The 18594-nt window shown below is 35.6% G+C and overlaps 1 protein-coding gene and 1 pseudogene across 2 annotated transcripts; one reads left to right on the top strand and one right to left on the bottom strand.

The window, feature by feature from the left end:
* Positions 1–993: 993 nt before the first annotated feature.
* On the bottom strand, positions 994–3079 carry LOC143618411 (eukaryotic translation initiation factor 5A-like; annotated as a pseudogene). The gene is made up of 5 exons (XR_013151004.1): positions 2956–3079; positions 1734–1856; positions 1597–1653; positions 1444–1518; positions 994–1358 (listed from the first exon to the last, which is right to left on the bottom strand). The product of XR_013151004.1 is annotated as a eukaryotic translation initiation factor 5A-like (transcript).
* Positions 3080–3816: 737 nt separating this feature from the next.
* On the top strand, positions 3817–17830 carry LOC143618412 (ABC transporter D family member 1-like). Its single transcript, XM_077090639.1, has 27 exons — positions 3817–3890; positions 4156–4230; positions 4579–4816; positions 7401–7625; positions 7704–7901; positions 8668–9119; positions 9452–9587; positions 9691–9772; positions 10499–10737; positions 10829–11150; positions 11218–11330; positions 11456–11617; positions 11694–11793; positions 11868–11976; positions 12067–12157; positions 12305–12429; positions 12523–12672; positions 13590–13662; positions 13739–13919; positions 13984–14141; positions 14284–14446; positions 14561–14632; positions 16844–17002; positions 17069–17223; positions 17298–17350; positions 17428–17506; positions 17581–17830. Exons 1-27 carry the CDS (start codon positions 3817–3819, stop codon positions 17665–17667), a joined length of 4071 nt encoding a protein of 1356 aa, XP_076946754.1. The 3' UTR covers positions 17668–17830.
* The last annotated feature ends 764 nt before the right edge of the window (positions 17831–18594 follow it).

Below are 18594 nucleotides of genomic sequence, written 5' to 3'. Positions count from 1 at the left end.
CTACGTCTAGTCTTTGACTAACTCCAATGGGTGCCCATAAGGTTGCCCAAAATGATGTGGAAGTTGCCCAAGTTTTCAGGCTACAACGGAGCATATCCAAAAGGAAGAGATATCTTTCTGCAAGGGCACCCATTTGTTTCAGTTTTTGTGTCAAACTAATAAAAAAATACTTCAAATTTAAATATTATATGTAGTGGGTAGATGAGGTGGAAATTAAAAAGAGTAAGGGGGTGTTTGGTACAGAGAATGGAATTGTAGAGAAATGGAATAGAGAAATGGAATTGCAGAGAAAGGGAATTGGTCTGGAGAATGAGAATTGACTGTTCTGTTTGGTAGTACAGAGATTTCAGTAGAGAAATATAGCTGAGAATCATTTCTATTGTTTGGTACATAGAAAATAAACAGAGAATTATATCAACTTTATCATTAGCACAAGTATTTTTTTCATAACAAATATTTATTAAAAATTAAAAAACATATAAAAAGATGCATAAATTCCAACCAAAATATGCATTGATCAAACCAATTCACATACAAAACATAGTTTTTAAGCAAAAAACATCAACCATAGTTAAAACCAATTCACATACAAAACATACTTCAACCATACACAACTATCCCATTGAACCATTGGTATACAACTCGACCATCTCAATTTTCTCTTCTATTGTCAACGCAAGAAAAGAACGTCCTAGATCCACATCTTTACCAATCAAATGAGCTGCTTTGAACCGTTTTTTCGTAGTGATACCTGGTAAAGCTTTCAACTCATCACTAACCTTTTCATAGATTTCACGAGCCTCCATACCTTCTTGGCGCTAGAAATACCAACTGTCTAGATTATTCGTTAACTACAAGACTGTCTATGTATCATTCCAATGTGCCATCCGACTTAAACTTATGGCAAAACAACCACATACATTGTATTACCTGGCTGCCAGTCGGTCTAAGGACAAGTTCCTAAGTCCATATTATTAAAATAAATACGATGGGTCAACAAACAGCAGAATATAGAGCACCAAGAAAACAAAATGATAAAAAGTAGAAGTGTACATATAACATCTCCCCAATAGCCAAAAAGTCAAAAGACTTCAACACAATAACAAAAACCGGAAACAAAGCAAAGATTGTAAAAAAAAAAATAAACGGAAACCTAAACAAACATTCTTCAAATAACCACCACCATAATCCAAACATACGGTTCTAAATCAGCCCTTAATTGCATGAAACCGTCATATGAAACATAATAAAAATGTTTACTTGGGACCAATATCCTTGAGAGCACAGATCTGCTCTTCTCCCATGGCAGACATAACAGTCACAACAAGATCCTTCCCTTCATTGAAACCATCCTTAATCTGCACATGTTTTGTTTTATTTAGTCGTGATTTTGAATATATAACAAATAATTGAAGTCGCATAAACCAAATGTTTTCAACTAACCTGTGTAAGCAGAGTGTCATCGGTTGGAAGCTTGAGGTCATCCTTGGTACCACCACTTTCGGTCAACAAACTCACCTAAACAAGCACCAAATAAGATATCAACATATGCACAGTAACGCTCAACAAAACTTCAAAATAGTAAAATGGGCTTACAAATCCATCCTCAGAGATATCGATGAGCTGGTAATCAGTACGGTTAACATGTGGAACCTACAAACAACGAGAAAGTCACATAAGCGAAAAAGAAAGAAAATTCTATGAAAATAATAAATGAGGGGTATAAAACATACATTACAATTGTGGGAAGATGGAACAATATCTTCAAGTTTCTTGCCATTGAAGATATCAATTGCAACAAAGTGACACTTAGCGTGACCGTGCTTGCCAGTCTTCGAAGTCGAGACTTCAACAACCTTCAAAAAATATTTACACAAGTTTAGCACACGAAACATATATAAACAAGAAAACCATATGATAACTTTAAATTGTTTTCATCTTCGAATTCAGTATCTTTATAAGGTCAAAACCCTAAACCAAAATAAAGGTGGATCAAAACCCTAAACCAAAATCATCCCAAACAGGTGTGCATAAAATCAAAATAACCTATCTGAAACCGGAACAAAAACCAACAGTTTGGTTTTATGTTTTCGTAAAAACCGAACCAGCCCAACTTTATAGATTCTTAATTTTACTTTTAAATTACAAAAATTTATTTGATATTTAGCTCAAATATTTTAGCCCAAATGTAAAATAAATCATTTAGTTAATAATTAACAAAATGATTTAGGCCCAAATTCATTAATTTAAGCCAATTTTCTTTCTCATCCCAACAAGTTTCAAGCTCAAATAGCAAAACCAAAAAAATCAAAACCAAATGGTTTTCAAAAACTAAAAGTTTCGGTTTTTAGTTCAGTTTTAGCACTAAACGAATTCGTGCAGACCCCTACCAAATAAGACCAAAATAATCAGCTCATCGAACGAACATGATTGTGAGCAATACATCTCATCACAAACATTATCAAATCCATAACTTCATCCAAAACTTTGTAACAGTAACTTTAAATCAGTAACATATAAAGTTTATTTCCAAACAACTAACCCTATCAAATCCATATATTACTCTGTTTGCTGCTCGTAAACTATTCACTCGCTCAACAAACAAACACGAACAAGACTTTGTTCAGTTCGATTCGGTTCACTACCAGCCCTAAGTCCATAATAATCATATCAACAAATGAACATAATTTACAACAATAGAGCTAATTAACTATTCTTCAATCAATCAAAACCCTATCAAATTAGATCAAAAACATAAAATTTATACTCCAAACAATCAAACTCCTATCAAACAAAATCAAAAACATAAAATCAATTATTCAAACAATCAAAAAACTAACAAATCCATAAACCTAGCATACGAATCAGAGATTATTATTATTACAAGTACTATTAACATCAATAATATCAGATCTGAAATTACAATAATAATAATAATATAATAATAATATAAACCTTGCAAGCACGATTCTTAATAACGATGTAACCGTTCTTCCTGATGGTACCCGGCTTGCTGCGGGAAGGTCTTTGAAGCTCCGGCATCGGCCTTTGACTCAAACTGATGCTCTTCGTCAGACATGATTCTACAAGGTTAGGTTTAAACTAGTAAATTATAAGCAAGATATTTTGATTGATGCTGTTTAATCCAGCAGTAACATAAATCTTCTAGGTTAGGTTAAGAAGTTAGTTGATCCAGCAGCAGCGTTAGCCTAATTGCAATTACACATACATATAATATAACAAATCATCACTTTGACATCAGATCTTGGCTAAATTAACAGTTGTGAGCAATTAATCGTGAAATTAGGGCAAAATTAAATAAAATTAAAATTAATAATTACCTGTTGTTGTCTGGCGACTTGTTCTCGAAGCTTTGTTGCCTGTTTCCTGATGGCTTCCATTCACCGGAAAAACAAACTGATGGCTTCCATTTACCGGAAAAACAAGCTTTGTTGCCTGTTTCCTGTTTCCTGATGGCTTCCTGTTGTTGTCCCCCGCTGTGTTCCTGAGTTCTATACACGGAGAGAAAAGAAAGAGCTTGAAAAGAAAATGAGGAAAATGGGAGAAATGAAATCCTGGAAATCCATTTCTCCGCTTTTTGTAGAGAAACAAAATCAGAGAAATGGAAATGGTTTATTTCCATTTCTCACCTCTTTCTTTCATAAACAAACAAGAGAATTGTTTCCAATTCCATTTCTCACCCCTCAATTCCCTCGATCAAACACCCCCCTAAGGGTATTTTGAGGGTTGAAATGAAATTAAGGTTTTTAAGGATATTTAGCGAAAGAAGACGTGAGGGAGATGTAGCATTGGAGAATGAACAAAAAGGGGTGGGATAAAAGGAATGAGCCTTGGAAAGGGCGCATTGAATTGATAACTTACAGCAGCAGGTAGGGGGTTGGTTCCGTAGCTGCCATATCAAAAACACCCACCGATCTAAGCTCCCTTGATTGACCCAAACATCATAATAACCAACAGCAGCAACATCTTTCCTATAAATCCTTCCTTCCGATCAAAACTCTCTCTTTCTTCAGTTCGTCTGTTGATGCTTCTTCCACTTTAACTCTCTCTCCTCCCCTCCTATTATTATTAGTGTCTTCCTGATTTTGATTTTTGAAGAACCCTAATAACTTACTTAGTTGGCTTCCCTTTCAGGTGTCTGAATTCAATTCATATTCAGTTATTACAGTTGACGGAGCGAGGACGTACCCTTTTTTCCTCCTCTCGCAGGTCCCTTGCTTTGGATTATTATTATTATTATTATTGGATTTCTATGGATGATGATCATGTTAATGTTATTATTGCATTCCCACTCAAATATCTTTTATTTTCTTTCTAGGAGGATTATGTTTCTAGTTTTACTCTTTGTTCTGGTGGTGGTATTGTATTGTTTTGCTACATGCATCTCAATCAATCAAAATGTCTTTCTCACCTATCCAGAGTCACATCAACATTTGATTGTTTGTCAATATAACATATGTTGGATCATAATAGTTTTCTTACATACATTTATTTACATTCTAGAGTTACTAGTAGTTTTTTTTTAAAATAAATAACACATTATGATCTTCTTTGTAGGAAAACACTATTGCTGGCAACAGGCATTATAGTTGCTGGTGGGACTGCTGCATACATGCAATCTCAGACCAGACTAAGAAGGCCCTACGATGCCGCAAATAGTAATAATAATAATAATATTATCAGAAAAAGTAGGCAAAAGAAAGGACTAAAATCACTCCAGGTCTTGGCTGCAATTCTCCTTTCCCATATGGGCAGATTTGGTGCACGCGACCTCTTTGCTCTTGTTGCCACTGTGGTAATCATCTTTTTTCTTTAATATAACTTTCATTTGCTGCCTTGGTTTTCATCTTCTCTTTATGAACTATTAGATGACCCAGTTTCACCTGTTTATTTTCTATCTCAAGCGATACTACTAATGGATACAAGTTATATAATGGAAATTGGCTTTGAATGACCATAGTGTATTTAAAATGCATAAAACTTTCTAAACTGTCATATTATAATCAAGGTTGCAAAAGTCGCTACTAGGCGGCCGACTGGGGAGTCGGGTGTAGTCGGAAATAAGAAATATTTTCACTATCTTTCTTTGATTACAGGATCGAGATTCATTTATATCTATATAATATTTCTATTTACATTTATAGCTATAGATCGTGGCTTGATGTACCAAAATTTTCCATTTTGTTGCATCCAATATTTTTTTATCAATCATATGAAGAATGGATGCGGGATAAATGCTCTCGTTTCTAGTCTCCAATTATTGTTATTGTATTGAGTATTGAAGTGAAGTAAAAATTGAAAACCATCTCTTTTCTAACAAAGAAAACTCAGACATGATAAATATAAAAGATAAAAGACAATTAATATTTGGATATTATATATATATGTCAAATATCATAAGTTTATTAATATTTATAACAAAATTGGTGAATACAATAGAAATAACATAAATACATTTTTCAATACTAAATTATTCTAAAAATTGCTAATCAATAATTAAAAAGATGATATTCGTTCTTTAATATCATAGAAATACGAATTATGCCTTTTCTTTTAAGTCAAAATGGGCCCAAGTTGACCGACTAGATCTATTCTGGTTGAGGTTGACCATCTTTGACTGATTCTTAGTAACAAGGCGGAGTTAAAGAAAGACGCCTCAGCGCCACACCTTGTAGCGATTACTCTGGTAGTACTCGGCCTTCTAGACGTACTTTTACAACATTGATTATAATATAACTGGATTGCTATGGTAATAATGTAGTTTTTGTCATCCTATTTAGCTCACTACTTTTTTTAATTATCCAAGTAAAGGGCATATTGTACCTGTGTAAGTATTTATTCATTGGACCTGTTACCTGACTTTCCAACTCCTCGCCATGCCACCTCTACTCAATATCTTCAGTTTGTTTATTTTTTCCATTTATGCGTTGCTTTAAAGAAGCATGCTTTAGGGCTTCATGTACGTGCGTGAGAAGATGAAGAAAGAGCAGATCTCTGTGGAGAAGACTAATGAGGCGACAGCTTAGGTTTATGTTCAGAAGAGAATAGAACAAATGATTAGAAACTTTAGATGTATCGGAAGTTAGTGATAAAAAGTGCACAGGAAACTAAAAAATGTGTATTAGAAATTGTAATTATCATAAAAAATTTAAAAGTGTTAACATATTATTATTATTATTTTTTAAACTTTGCCGTCTTTTAATGTAACTGTTTTTGTATCTTATTTCTGTTTATTAAATATAACTTTTACATATTACTTTATCCTCTATCTTTTATATTTTAAAATTCTAAATTGTTTATCAAACAGAGTATTTAGTATTATCTATTTATGTATATAATAAGTAGCTTATTTATGTTAATTGTATACTTGTTTATATTCTATTTTGCGCAGATTGGTAGCTTTAACGCTTGTACATATAGGCTATTTAAATATTAAATAATATATAAAGTTCATTTATATCTAAGTTACATGCCGGTATGAGAAATGCACACGCACACACACATATAGGGTTTGAATCAAATACAAGTGACTTCTATCGTGAGAAGTGTACAAATAACTTAGAGGAATTATGTTAACATTAGAGTAATTGTTATTACACTATTTTATTTTTATAACATAATTACTCTAGTTATTTGTATGCTAGTATGTTAAGTTATTTGTACCGGATCCCACCCCTACATATATATATATATATATATATATATACACACACACATATTAAATTATGTAAATACTTTGTGCCTCTCGTTTGCGCTTTGTGCCTCGCTTCTGCACTTTGGTTTGGTTTGAGCCTAAAACCAACCCATGAACACCTAATTTTTACAGTAATAAAAATTTTTCTTATTGCCTTCACTGAGATCTCTTGCGCACTTATTGTAAACATGGCTGATTTGCGCTATTAGTAGGTGGTGAAACTTTGTTTGGGATGCAAATCAATGATGATTTTTGTATACAAATTATCTACTAGAGTTGGTCAATCATAACTTGAGTGCTGGTCCTGCTGGATTATTTCATGCTCTCATTTTTATTTCATTTTTTTGTGAAGAAATCTTTCTATACATGTAGATCTATACATGGTGTCACACATAGATACATGTAAGCAAATGCTCACACTTAAATAAAGTGTACTTGATGAAATTTCTAATGTAAGCGTTATTTATGGCTTGCAAACATAAATCCATCTTTTAGTTAAATTAATTTAAATAGTTATTGAAGGCGACTTTCATAAACTTATTATTAATTTTTTTTTGGAGAAATATGTAGATGTATTCCTTTGTTTAATTTCTACCAAAAGCTAGGCTTCTGTTAATTACAGTATTAGACATTACCATATCTATTTCTTTCTTTTTTAAATTATTTTTCTTTTAATTTTATTGAGGTGTTACGAACTGCTGTGAGCAATAGATTAGCAAAAGTTCAAGGGTTTTTGTTTCGTGCTGCTTTTCTACGACGAGTGCCAACCTTCGTTCAGTTGATTATTGAAAACATTACCTTATGCTTTGTTCAATCTGCTCTATTTTCTACATCCAAGTATATAACAGGGACCTTAAGCTTGAGGTTCAGAAAGATATTGACAAAGCTTATTCATGCACAATATTTTCAGGTTTGTTGTTATTATTATTATTGTTATGTTATTATCATATGATGTTTCCTAATTGGAAACTGTTTGTTTGGATTTCAGAATATGATATACTACAAAATGTCCCATGTTGATGGGCGGATAACTAATCCTGAGCAAAGAATTGCGAGTGATGTACCAAAGTTCTGCTCAGAATTGAGCGATCTTGTACAAGAAGATCTCATTGCTGTTACTGATGGCATCCTTTATTCTTGGCGCTTGTGTTCTTATGCAAGTCCTAAGTATATATTTTGGATTTTGGTAATTCTCGCTTTTCCTCAATGTTTTCACTATATATGTGCATTTGTTATTTGGCTGGGTTGATAAGGGTTAGGTAGGATGACTGATTTCCTTAACTTTGTGTTGTGTGTAATTATGATTCATTTATGTAATAGTAAATCTGTTGACATACTTTTTTTTTTCTAATTTTAAATGGGCGAAGTAAAAAGATAGCTAGAAGAGGAAACCACTCAATTGGGTCAAAAGTGGCACCCAAAGGGTATTTCAAAAAATTAAGATTATTATTGTTATAAGCAATTGTTTAATCATATTATCGTACTAATCATATATAAGAGGCCTAATGTCTTAATATCAACATACTTATATCGATGCTCCACATTAATCACTAGACTTAATAAAGTCCTCTGTCTTTTTAATCATTTTTGATGTCACAAAACACCTATATACACACTACATCGGTTATTGTATAATTCATAAATATGACAGAAATGTAACGTAGTTTAGTGACCAAGTTAGTACAGATTAGAGTGTAATGGCGAATGTCGAAAATATGGTAAGCATGCTGCTACATAATGACAATTCCCCTTCATTAAGTCAGCTAAATTTCAGATACCTGTATTTTTTAGTCAAGTTGACCTCGTCGAGTACGAAATCACCTGTTTTGACTTGGGCTTGTTTTACCTGTTAAGTCACCTATTGGGACATCTCTTTAGTGTACATTAATCACCATATATGCTCTCTTTTATTATGAGCAGTGACTTATAATCTAAGCAAATAATGATTACAGGCTTATGTGGTAGGAGCAGGAGCAACTATCAGAAACTTCTCTCCTGCATTTGGTAAATTGATGTCTGAAGAACAACTTGAAGGTGAATATAGACAACTTCACTCAAGATTAAGGACTCATGCAGAAAGTATAGCCTTTTATGGTGGTGAAACTCGAGAAGAATCCCATATTCAAAACAAGTTTAAATCACTTATCAAGCATTTGAAAATCGTCCAACATGACCATTGGTGGTTTGGCATGGTTCAAGATTTCTTGTTAAAGTATCTTGGAGCTACTGTTGCTGTCATTTTAATCATTGAGCCTTTCTTTTCTGGCACTTTAAGACCTGACACCTCAACCTTAGGAAGAGCTGAAATGTTGAGCAATTTGAGATATCATACCAGTGTCATAATATCATTGTTTCAGTCCTTGGGAACCCTCTCTATAAGTTCTAGATGTCTTAATCGTCTAAGGTAATCGTTTTTTTGTATATATTTAAAGTACTCATATAAACCTCGTTAATCCCTTTTTTAGTATGCAATGTACATGCAAAAAACGCTTAAGTAATTGTGATTATGATTATTGAAGAGAGGTCTAATGGCCACATGTTTTTTCCTCATAATTTAATTGTGATGACCTGATGCTATATATATATATATATATATGTATATATAGATATAGATATATATGATTGATGAGGCATGCTCTTGTACAAATAACTGTAATTTTTATTACCTATTGAAGGAAAGGTATCAAACTCCTAAAGGAAACAACTTTTCACATAATCAATTTCTTTAATTTACAGTGGGTATGCGGATCGTATTCATGAACTTATGGCTGTATCTAGAGAGTTAAGTCCAAAAGATGTACCCTCTTTACAAAGAAGAGGGAGTAAGAATTATACAACCCAGGCAGACTACATAGAGTTTGATGGAGTCAAGGTATCTCAAAATGTTTCATATATTTTTAACACACACGCACACACACACATATGTATATGTGTATATGTGTGATCGGCTTTTGAAACTAATATATTTTTTTCAGGTGGTTACTCCAAGTGGTAATGTCTTGGTGGTGGAAGACTTAACTTTAAAAGTCGAATCAGGGTCTAATCTTTTAATTACAGGTATCTAATTTACATATTACTTCATGATAACCTGTTTCATAAATTCTTCTTTTTTAATCTGAATGAGTTAGGTCCTCCTATGAAGCATTGGTTCTTTAACCATTATTTATTTCTTTCTGTTATCGCTCTTGTTTCAGGTTTATGGTATCCTCTCTTATGGTTCTGTTTCATGTGTTTTAAGTTTCTAGCATCTCATCTAATTAGTACCAAAAGTCAAGATTCAAATGTAATTCCAAAACCCGAATAACAAAATGTTCAAAACATAAAAACCAGAAGTTCAAAAAGTAATAAATAGTATTCAAATGATCATTGTCTTTATCCGTCATCAATACCAATAGAACTTCAAGAAGCGAGGGCCTAGGACCTAGAAGCGGATATATCGGGTGGGAATGAGCTCGGTAGGCCTAGGAACTAGAAGCGGATGTATCGGGTGGGAATGAGCTCAGTACCCAAAATCCCCAAAAATGGGTACCTGTACTGAAATTACTTGGTACAGTACCGGTACCGAACGCAAAAAATCTGGAAAATACCGGTGCCTTACCGAACCGTACCGGTACTGAAACCTCAAAAAATCGTTACCGATTTGGTACCGACGGTACTCAATTTGGTACCAGTATTTGCTCGTCCCTAATATTGGGCCTTGCCTGAAAAATGGGTCTAGGCGCAAGAAATGAGGGATTTTAATAACTATGGAATTAGCATACTAATATCAGTTGTTTGTTGCAGGACCAAATGGTAGTGGCAAAAGCTCATTGTTCAGAGTTTTGGGAGGGTTATGGCCTTTGGTGTCGGGACATATTGTAAAACCCGGGGTTGGTTCAGATCTCAATAAGGAGATATTTTATGTGCCCCAAAGACCATATACAGCTGTTGGAACACTTCGTGACCAGTTGATATATCCTCTCACTGCAGATCAAGAAGTTGAACCTCTCACTCACAATGAAATGCTTGACCTACTTAAAAATGTAACAACTTTTGTCTTATGTTTCTTTCACTAAGAAGCATGCCATCTACTAAGTGTGCTTTTTTAAACTTTCTTGGTATTATTTTTAACAGGTTGACCTTGAGTATCTATTAAATCGTTATCCACCTGAAAAAGAGATAAACTGGGGAGAGGAATTGTCTCTTGGAGAACAACAAAGACTAGGAATGGCGAGGCTTTTCTATCACAAACCGAGATTTGCAATTCTCGATGAATGCACAAGTGCTGTCACAACTGATATGGAAGAACGCTTTTGTGCTAAAGTTAGAGCTATGGGAACATCGTGCATCACTATATCTCATCGACCCGCTCTTGTTGCGTTTCATGATGTTGTACTCTCATTGGATGGAGAAGGCGGTTGGAGAGTTAATTACAAAAGCTTGATTTATTTTGATGGTGTTATGTGTATATATGCATATCGTTGCGTGGTTTTTAGAGTTTAAAATATTATCTAACAGGGAAGATTCACTAGTTCGCAGTGGTACTGACGCTGAATTTCCTAAACTGAAGTCGTCTGAGACAGAACGTCAAAGTGATGCAATGGCTGTTCAACGTGCATTTGAGAATACAAGAAATGTGTGTAAAGTTTGGCATCTTTCTATTTTTCATTTACTTATATCTAACATATATTTTGTATGTTTGGCCCTTTGACTTCTAAGATCTAGTGTAACATGATTAAAAAAGTTGTGGGTTTACCGTAGGAGACTGCATTTTCTAGTTCCAAGTCTAGTCAGACATATTTTTCGGCGTTGATAGCTGCATCCCCATCTGAGGATATTATTGGCTCTGTGCCCGTTGTCCCACAACTGTGTAATGATCCCCGGGGACTGCCCTTAAGAATAGCTGCCATGTTTAAAGTACTGGTAAGTTTAAGCCTTTTATATTGATTAACTAATATTCAAAATATGGAGATGATTTGGTTGACCTTGTTGAATTTAGGTCCCGACAGTACTTGATAAGCAAGGAGCACAGCTTCTTGCTGTTGCTATTCTTGTAGTCTCAAGAACTTGGATATCGGATCGTATAGCCTCTTTAAATGGTATGACTAGTTTTGAATTTGTATTTTGATATTTTGTTTGTATTTGTTCATGATCACTTGCTGTGACTTAACAGGAACAACTGTGAAGTATGTTTTGGAGCAAGATAAAGCGGCCTTTATACGATTGATTGTTGTGAGTGTCCTTCAGAGTGCTGCTTCTTCTTTTGTTACACCTTCTTTGAGGTATTCTTATGTCATCACAAATTTCAATAACATAAAAATTGTTTTCAGTGAGTAGGATATTTGATTGTTTTTCGTATTTGTTGTGTGAAGACACTTGACTGCCAGGCTTGCACTCGGATGGAGGATTCAGTTGACTTCTCACTTGCTTAAAAATTACTTGAGGAAAAATGCATATTACAAGGTAACTTTAAGTTTTCATTTACTATTTGGAAATCATTCTCATTGTAATATAATTTTCAAATGTAATTCTTGTATGTTCCTAGTTAAACTTAACACAAACGGCCTATAGATTCATCTTTATTTTATTAATAAACGTTTGTGTTTCCAGGTATTTCACATGTCAGGAGTTAGCATTGATGCAGATCAAAGAATAACACAAGATCTGGAAAAGTTAACAACAGATTTGTCAGGGCTTGTAACAGGAATGGTAAAGCCAACTGTTGATATTTTATGGTCAGTCCATGTGGCACTTGTGTTTTTCTTATATAGATCTCATGTTGTGTTCTTTGTGATTATTAGAATAATGTTTCATGTTGCTGTTATTAGGTTCACATGGAGTATGAAGATGCTAACCGGTCGACGAGGCGTTGCTATTCTATATGCATATATGCTACTAGGTTTAGGCTTTTTAAGGAGTGTCACTCCAGATTTTGGTGATCTAGGAAATCGTGAACAAGAACTTGAAGGAACCTTTAGGTTAATTTTTTATATATAAATCCGCATCATGAGAAAACTCACGAAAACTCCATGTAACCATTACTAGGGCTGTCACTTTTACCCGAAACCCAACCTGAAAAACCCTTACCCGAACTAACCCGACCCGAAAAACCCAAACCCGAGAAAAGACTAACCCGAAACCAAACCGAAGTAATTCGGGTTGGTTCTCGGGTTTGATTTATAAGTTTCGGGTCAGCCCGAAAAACCCGAATAAACTTTTAGTTTTGAAATTAAATATATTTTTAGGTATAATTGGCTTAGTCGTCAATAAAGTTATCATAATCTGAGCCTAATTGACTGTTGTCATTCCAACTATTATGGATCGATTGCTTATTTTTTAATTTATGTTTTCCGTTTATTACTAATAGCAACCGTAATTGAACAACCAAGTCACGTCTGATTGAAGACCGATTAAGGTTCGAGTTAGTTACTTAGTTTTACTCTTCTTTTGAATTGTTTTATGACTTTATCAAGTTATGTTGGTTTATTATTTGATTATTTCCGTTTCGAGAAAAGAAGAATATGTTGTTTTATTTTTAGCATTGAAGTTTTTTAAAATTTTTTGTTTCACTCTCTGGGATACTTGAAACCCTATTAACCCAACCCAAAAAAACCCGAACCCGAATTACCCGAACCTGAAAAACCCGTGAGAGATTTGGGTTGGGTTTCGGGTTAAGATTTAAAACTTTGAAACCCGAAAAACGAACCTGAAGAACACCCCTAACCATTACTAAACCCTAAACTCTAATCCCTAAACCCTTGGAAACTTTTGCTCACTTAAATCACTAGGGGTTAGATGGAGTTCTCACTAGTTTTCTTCTTATATATATATAGATGTGTGTGTGTGTGTATTAAGCAATGGATATTTTTAACACATCTTACTTTTGTTAAGTCAGGTTCATGCACGAGAGGCTTCGAACCCATGCTGAATCCGTTGCTTTCTTTGGAGGCGGTGCTCGAGAGAAAGCGGTAATTCTTTTTTTTTTTTCTCACTTTAAGCTACATAGATATTATTATCTGTTTAATACATAAATATGAATGGCAGATGATTGAGTCAAGATTTAATGAAGTTTTTGTTCATGCGAAAACACTTCTAAAAAAGAAATGGTTATTTGGTGTACTGGACGACTTTGTAACCAAACAACTACCTCACAATGTTACCTGGGGACTCAGCTTGCTATATGCTATGGAGCACAAAGCTGACCGTTCATTGACTTCCACTCAAGGTAAAAGCGCTATTGGATTTAACTGTTTACTGAAATGTATGGTAAATTGTTTTGTACTTTGCAGGTGAGCTGGCACATGCATTGAGATCTTTGGCATCTGTTGTATCTCAAAGCTTCTTGGCCTTTGGTGACATTTTGGAGCTGCATAGAAAGTTCATTGAACTCTCTGGTGGTTTTAATAGGATATTTGAGCTCGAAAAGCTTCTTGATGCCGCAAAATCTGTTTAGTCTTTTTATTCAAGTATTTTATGTTTTTACTGTAGTAATTAATATTTATTCTGTAATGATGGTCAAAACATTCATTATTTGTTTTGACACTTGGAATCAAATTGATTTCGCAAAGAGTGGCCAGAATTATTATTAGTTTAATAATACCCCTACAGATGAAACTACTGGCATTTCATCACAGTCTGAAGGGGGGGATGGTATCTCATTTCTGGAGGTTGACATCATCACACCAGCACAGAAATTATTAGCCAGAAAGTTGACATGTGATATTGTACCAGGGAAAAGCCTCCTTCTTACTGGTCAGTCAATATACGTACACACCCATGCACGCACGTACAAGTTCACATGTTTGAATTAATATTATACGAGAGTCGGTGCTATGTTTGAATTCTGATTATAACTGATTGATGAAGGTCCAAATGGGAGTGGTAAAAGCTCGGTGTTCAGGGCTTTAAGAGGTCTTTGGCCTATAGTTGTGACAACCGGTAATTTCCCAAACCCATAAGCTAAGTAATCAACCTAATAATTAGGTGATTGTAAATATTAAGCGCGTGCATATGTTATGTGCGCCCTGCGCGAGCGCACCATGTTAAGAACCAGCGTGAGCATATGTTATATGCGCCATGCGTGAATGATTTGGCTTTATGTTTTCATGTAACTTAAACATTATGTTGTCTATGGGTTGACCATCCCGCGTGATGCTAAGGCGGGTGCATCCTACATCGTTTATGCGCGTGCGGAAGGGAACTAACCTACCCGCATGGCGGGAACGTTGAGAGCTAGTTTGTCTGAAGCTCCAAGATGGAATTGACTTCAACATGACTGATCACTATGTTGAAATACCAAGACCACCTGGAGAATCTACAAATGAAACTCAAATGTCCCTAACTGCGAGAAGGTTACGCACCTACCCGCAGCAAAGACATGTCCTATACGCAGAAAGCTATGCGCACCAAGTTATACGCGCAGAACACTTGGTCTATTCTCCAGTTAAGGAGATTACTCCCGCCCGAAAGGAAACAGTAGCGTGTTTCAGAGATTTTCCACTTTTTACTGTACACTGACAAAAGTACCTGAAAAGCACACTGTAACATGAAAAGTCAACTGTCAGCCACCCTATTCTCACCAACCCCAGATCTGCATGTTCTGTCCAAATCAAATCAAAATCTTTTATCCACCACTCCACTCTTAAGTAAATAATAATAACTTCCATACTTTATCATCATTACATTTAGATATGAAAAGATTTTAATCCCCTAAAGCAAGGGATTGTGTTCCCTTGAGTTTGCCTATAAATTTGTAGCCTAAATTATCACCCAAAACACACTTCAAAGAACTACAAACTTGCACTAATCCTTTCCCAAGCATCCGTTGTTTCCAGCTCCGATCCTGTTACTAGGTAAGCCGAGAATATAACCTTGAGACCTACTATCCAACCCTTATATTCTCCTATTTCTTGATCTTAATATATATACTTGTTATTTAATCGTATTCTAGACCTTCGATTCCGAGGCCAACACCAAGAAAACCCGAATCTCGATTAATCCCTTAACAAGAACCTCAGGTGAGTCTCACAGCCCCTATTTTCACTGTTTTCACTGTTTTTAAATTGCTTTCGGGGCGAGGGACACGTACTTAAATAATGTTTTATCATGGTATACTTACAAGCTATGCAAGCAATTGTGTTTTAAGTTATGTTGCATGATGAGCAATGCAAACGGTTATCTAAGGTTTTCAATGTATGTGCGCTAGAACTCGAGTAAGTGATCACTTTACCATTGGAACTCTAAGGGTAGGGACTGCTGGTTTGATCCGCCCACTCGTAGGGGTCGCACCTCTTTGCATGGACGAGTGCCTGGCATGGGGCAGTACTATGGGGTTGAGCCCGCTCGTAGGGGTCGCGCCTCTTTGCATGGACGAGCGCCTTGTTTTCCGGCACAACGTCTGCGCGTAACCCGCGGGACGGTATCCTTAGCTCGTAGGGGCAATGCCTCTTTGCATGGACGAGCACAGTTTCTCAGAATTGTTCGCGCGTAACCCGCGGGACAGTATCCTTAGCTCGTAGGGGCAATGCCTCTTTGCATAGACGAGCATAGTTTTCCAGAAACGTCTGCGCGTAACTCGCGGGACGGTTTTACGTTATTTTAGCTCGTAGTGGCTGCGCCACTTACATAGACGAGCACCGTATCCAGAATTTGTTCACGCGTAACCCGCGGAACGATTTTTATCAGAATATTGTCAGAATTGTGTTAATACGATTTTACCAAGCAGATGTTAATGATGTTGCCAGAAATGTTACAGAATGATTTTATCAAGTTACTAAAACTTGTGAACTCACTCAGTTTATACTGATTCAAATGTTTTTACGTGTCTTTCAGGAGATAACTAGGTAGCGCATGGAGTCACACTTAGAGCACCACACGCTGAACATCTAAAACAAGCTTTTTGGAAGATTTTGGTTTTATCCCCTCGATGCGCACGGTTACCCGCCGCGTAAGGGGATATGGCGAGGAAATCTTCAGTTTTATACTTGGATGTTTCTTTATGTAATCTTTGAACAATGTAATGTGTTTGTAATAAACTTCTCATGCGCAATAAAAATCTTTGAATGTTTTGCAATGGCCCGTGCTTAATTATCAATCCCCACTCGTGCGCGCCCGGCTGTTTCCGCCGCTCAGGGCCGGGTGTGACAATAGTAGATGGACAGCTTGTTAAACCATCATCAGAATCCGAGTGCAGTATATTTTATATTCCTCAAAAGCCGTATACTTGTTTAGGTAGCTTACGGGATCAAATCATCTATCCTCTCTCCCATCAGCAAGCAGAAAACAGGGCAGTGAATTTGTATCAAGAAGGTAACTGAAAACAAACATGTTTCTATTATCGTTATCGTTATCGTTAATATTAATAATTTGTTTCAGGTGAACTAGAGACAGATAATTTGGATACACATCTGAAGATGATTCTAGAGAATGTGAAATTACTGTACCTGTTTGAAAGGGAAGGCTCTAGCTGGGGTGCTAGTCAAAACTGGGAAGACATCCTTTCTCTTGGTGAACAACAAAGATTAGGCATGGTGAGACCTTCATTAATTTAATTATTTTAATCATCTTTTTATGTTTTTATTTATCATTTCTTTCTGTTTTCAAGGCTCGTTTATTCTTTCACAAGCCTCGCTTTGGCATCCTTGATGAATGCACCAAGTACGCAGCCAATTAATCTTTTTTATCTGCTATTCTTGTGTTTTTATGACTACTTGATTATCCATTTTTTTCTACAGTGCTACAAGTGTGGATGTTGAAGAGCATCTTTATAGGCTTGCACGTGACCTGGGCATCACGGTTATTACATCATCTCAGGTAAAATAAACTCTACTTGGTTTTTTCTAAGTTTATTAATCGGTGCGAAGAAGTAAATGTCCATTTTCTCTCAGCGTCCGGCTTTAATACCATTCCACTCAATGGAATTACGGTTGATTGATGGTGAAGGCAAGTGGGAGCTCAGGTCAGAAAAGCAATGAGAAAAAATGTTTCTTCTAGCAAATTATATTCTAAATAAAAGGACTAGCTGCTCATTGTTTTATGTAATATAACAAACATATGTATATTTGTTATGTTTTCTTTTCTTGTAAACAACACTATAGTTAATTTGATTAACATAGGATGGAGACCTAGGTATGTTGTTGGTCAATTAAATCATTCTTAAGCTGGTCTGATTTAATACCACCTAGTGACCCGTACCACAACATTTTTGTTATTATTGTTATTTTTTAAGATCACTTAATAATACTCTCTTCCAAATTAACTTTTGCCCAGCATGGTAGCGTAAATAAAAGGTTCCTTAACATTAAGCTAATAAAAGGTCACAAACCTTTATGTATGCGCCTCTGTACAAGTGTTTGAGTGGTATTATTGGACTGATCTTTTGGTGGGAAATGTTCTTCATTTTAGATAATGAAAGCATTCCTTTACTACCAACCCAAAGAAATACGACCTCTCTGAGATATATGGTTTATGCCGGAAAGGTACGAAGTTGGAAGCTGAATCAGTTGCAGGCTATAATGTAATATGCGCGGGATGCGATCCTTAATAGTTCACTGTTGGCGGAAGCCAATGTTCCGGGGTCCCGGGGACTCATTCTGACTGAAACAAGGGGCGGGTCTTTACCAACTGAAAAATCTGCTATTTTAGGGAAGCCAAAAGAGTACAAGATAATGGGGGAAGATTTGCTATTTTAGGGAAGCCAAAAGAGTACAAGATAATGGGGGAAGATTTAGCAAGGCCGCAAGTTGGGTACTAACCATTCCAAACCTTCATGTATGCGCCTCTGTACGGTACAAGATAATGGGGGAAGATGTAGCAAGGCTGTAAGTTGGGGGCTAACCATAACATAAAGCTATTACTTTTAAGCATCTTTCTCTATTTAGATATCTATAGATGAAGAGAGA

This window comes from Bidens hawaiensis, unplaced genomic scaffold (assembly GCF_021521415.1).
Source record: "Bidens hawaiensis isolate Kalapana, Puna unplaced genomic scaffold, B.hawaiensis_p1.1 tig00074001_1, whole genome shotgun sequence".
Lineage (NCBI taxonomy): Eukaryota > Viridiplantae > Streptophyta > Magnoliopsida > Asterales > Asteraceae > Bidens > Bidens hawaiensis.
This window is presented reverse-complemented; position numbering and strand designations above follow the sequence as displayed.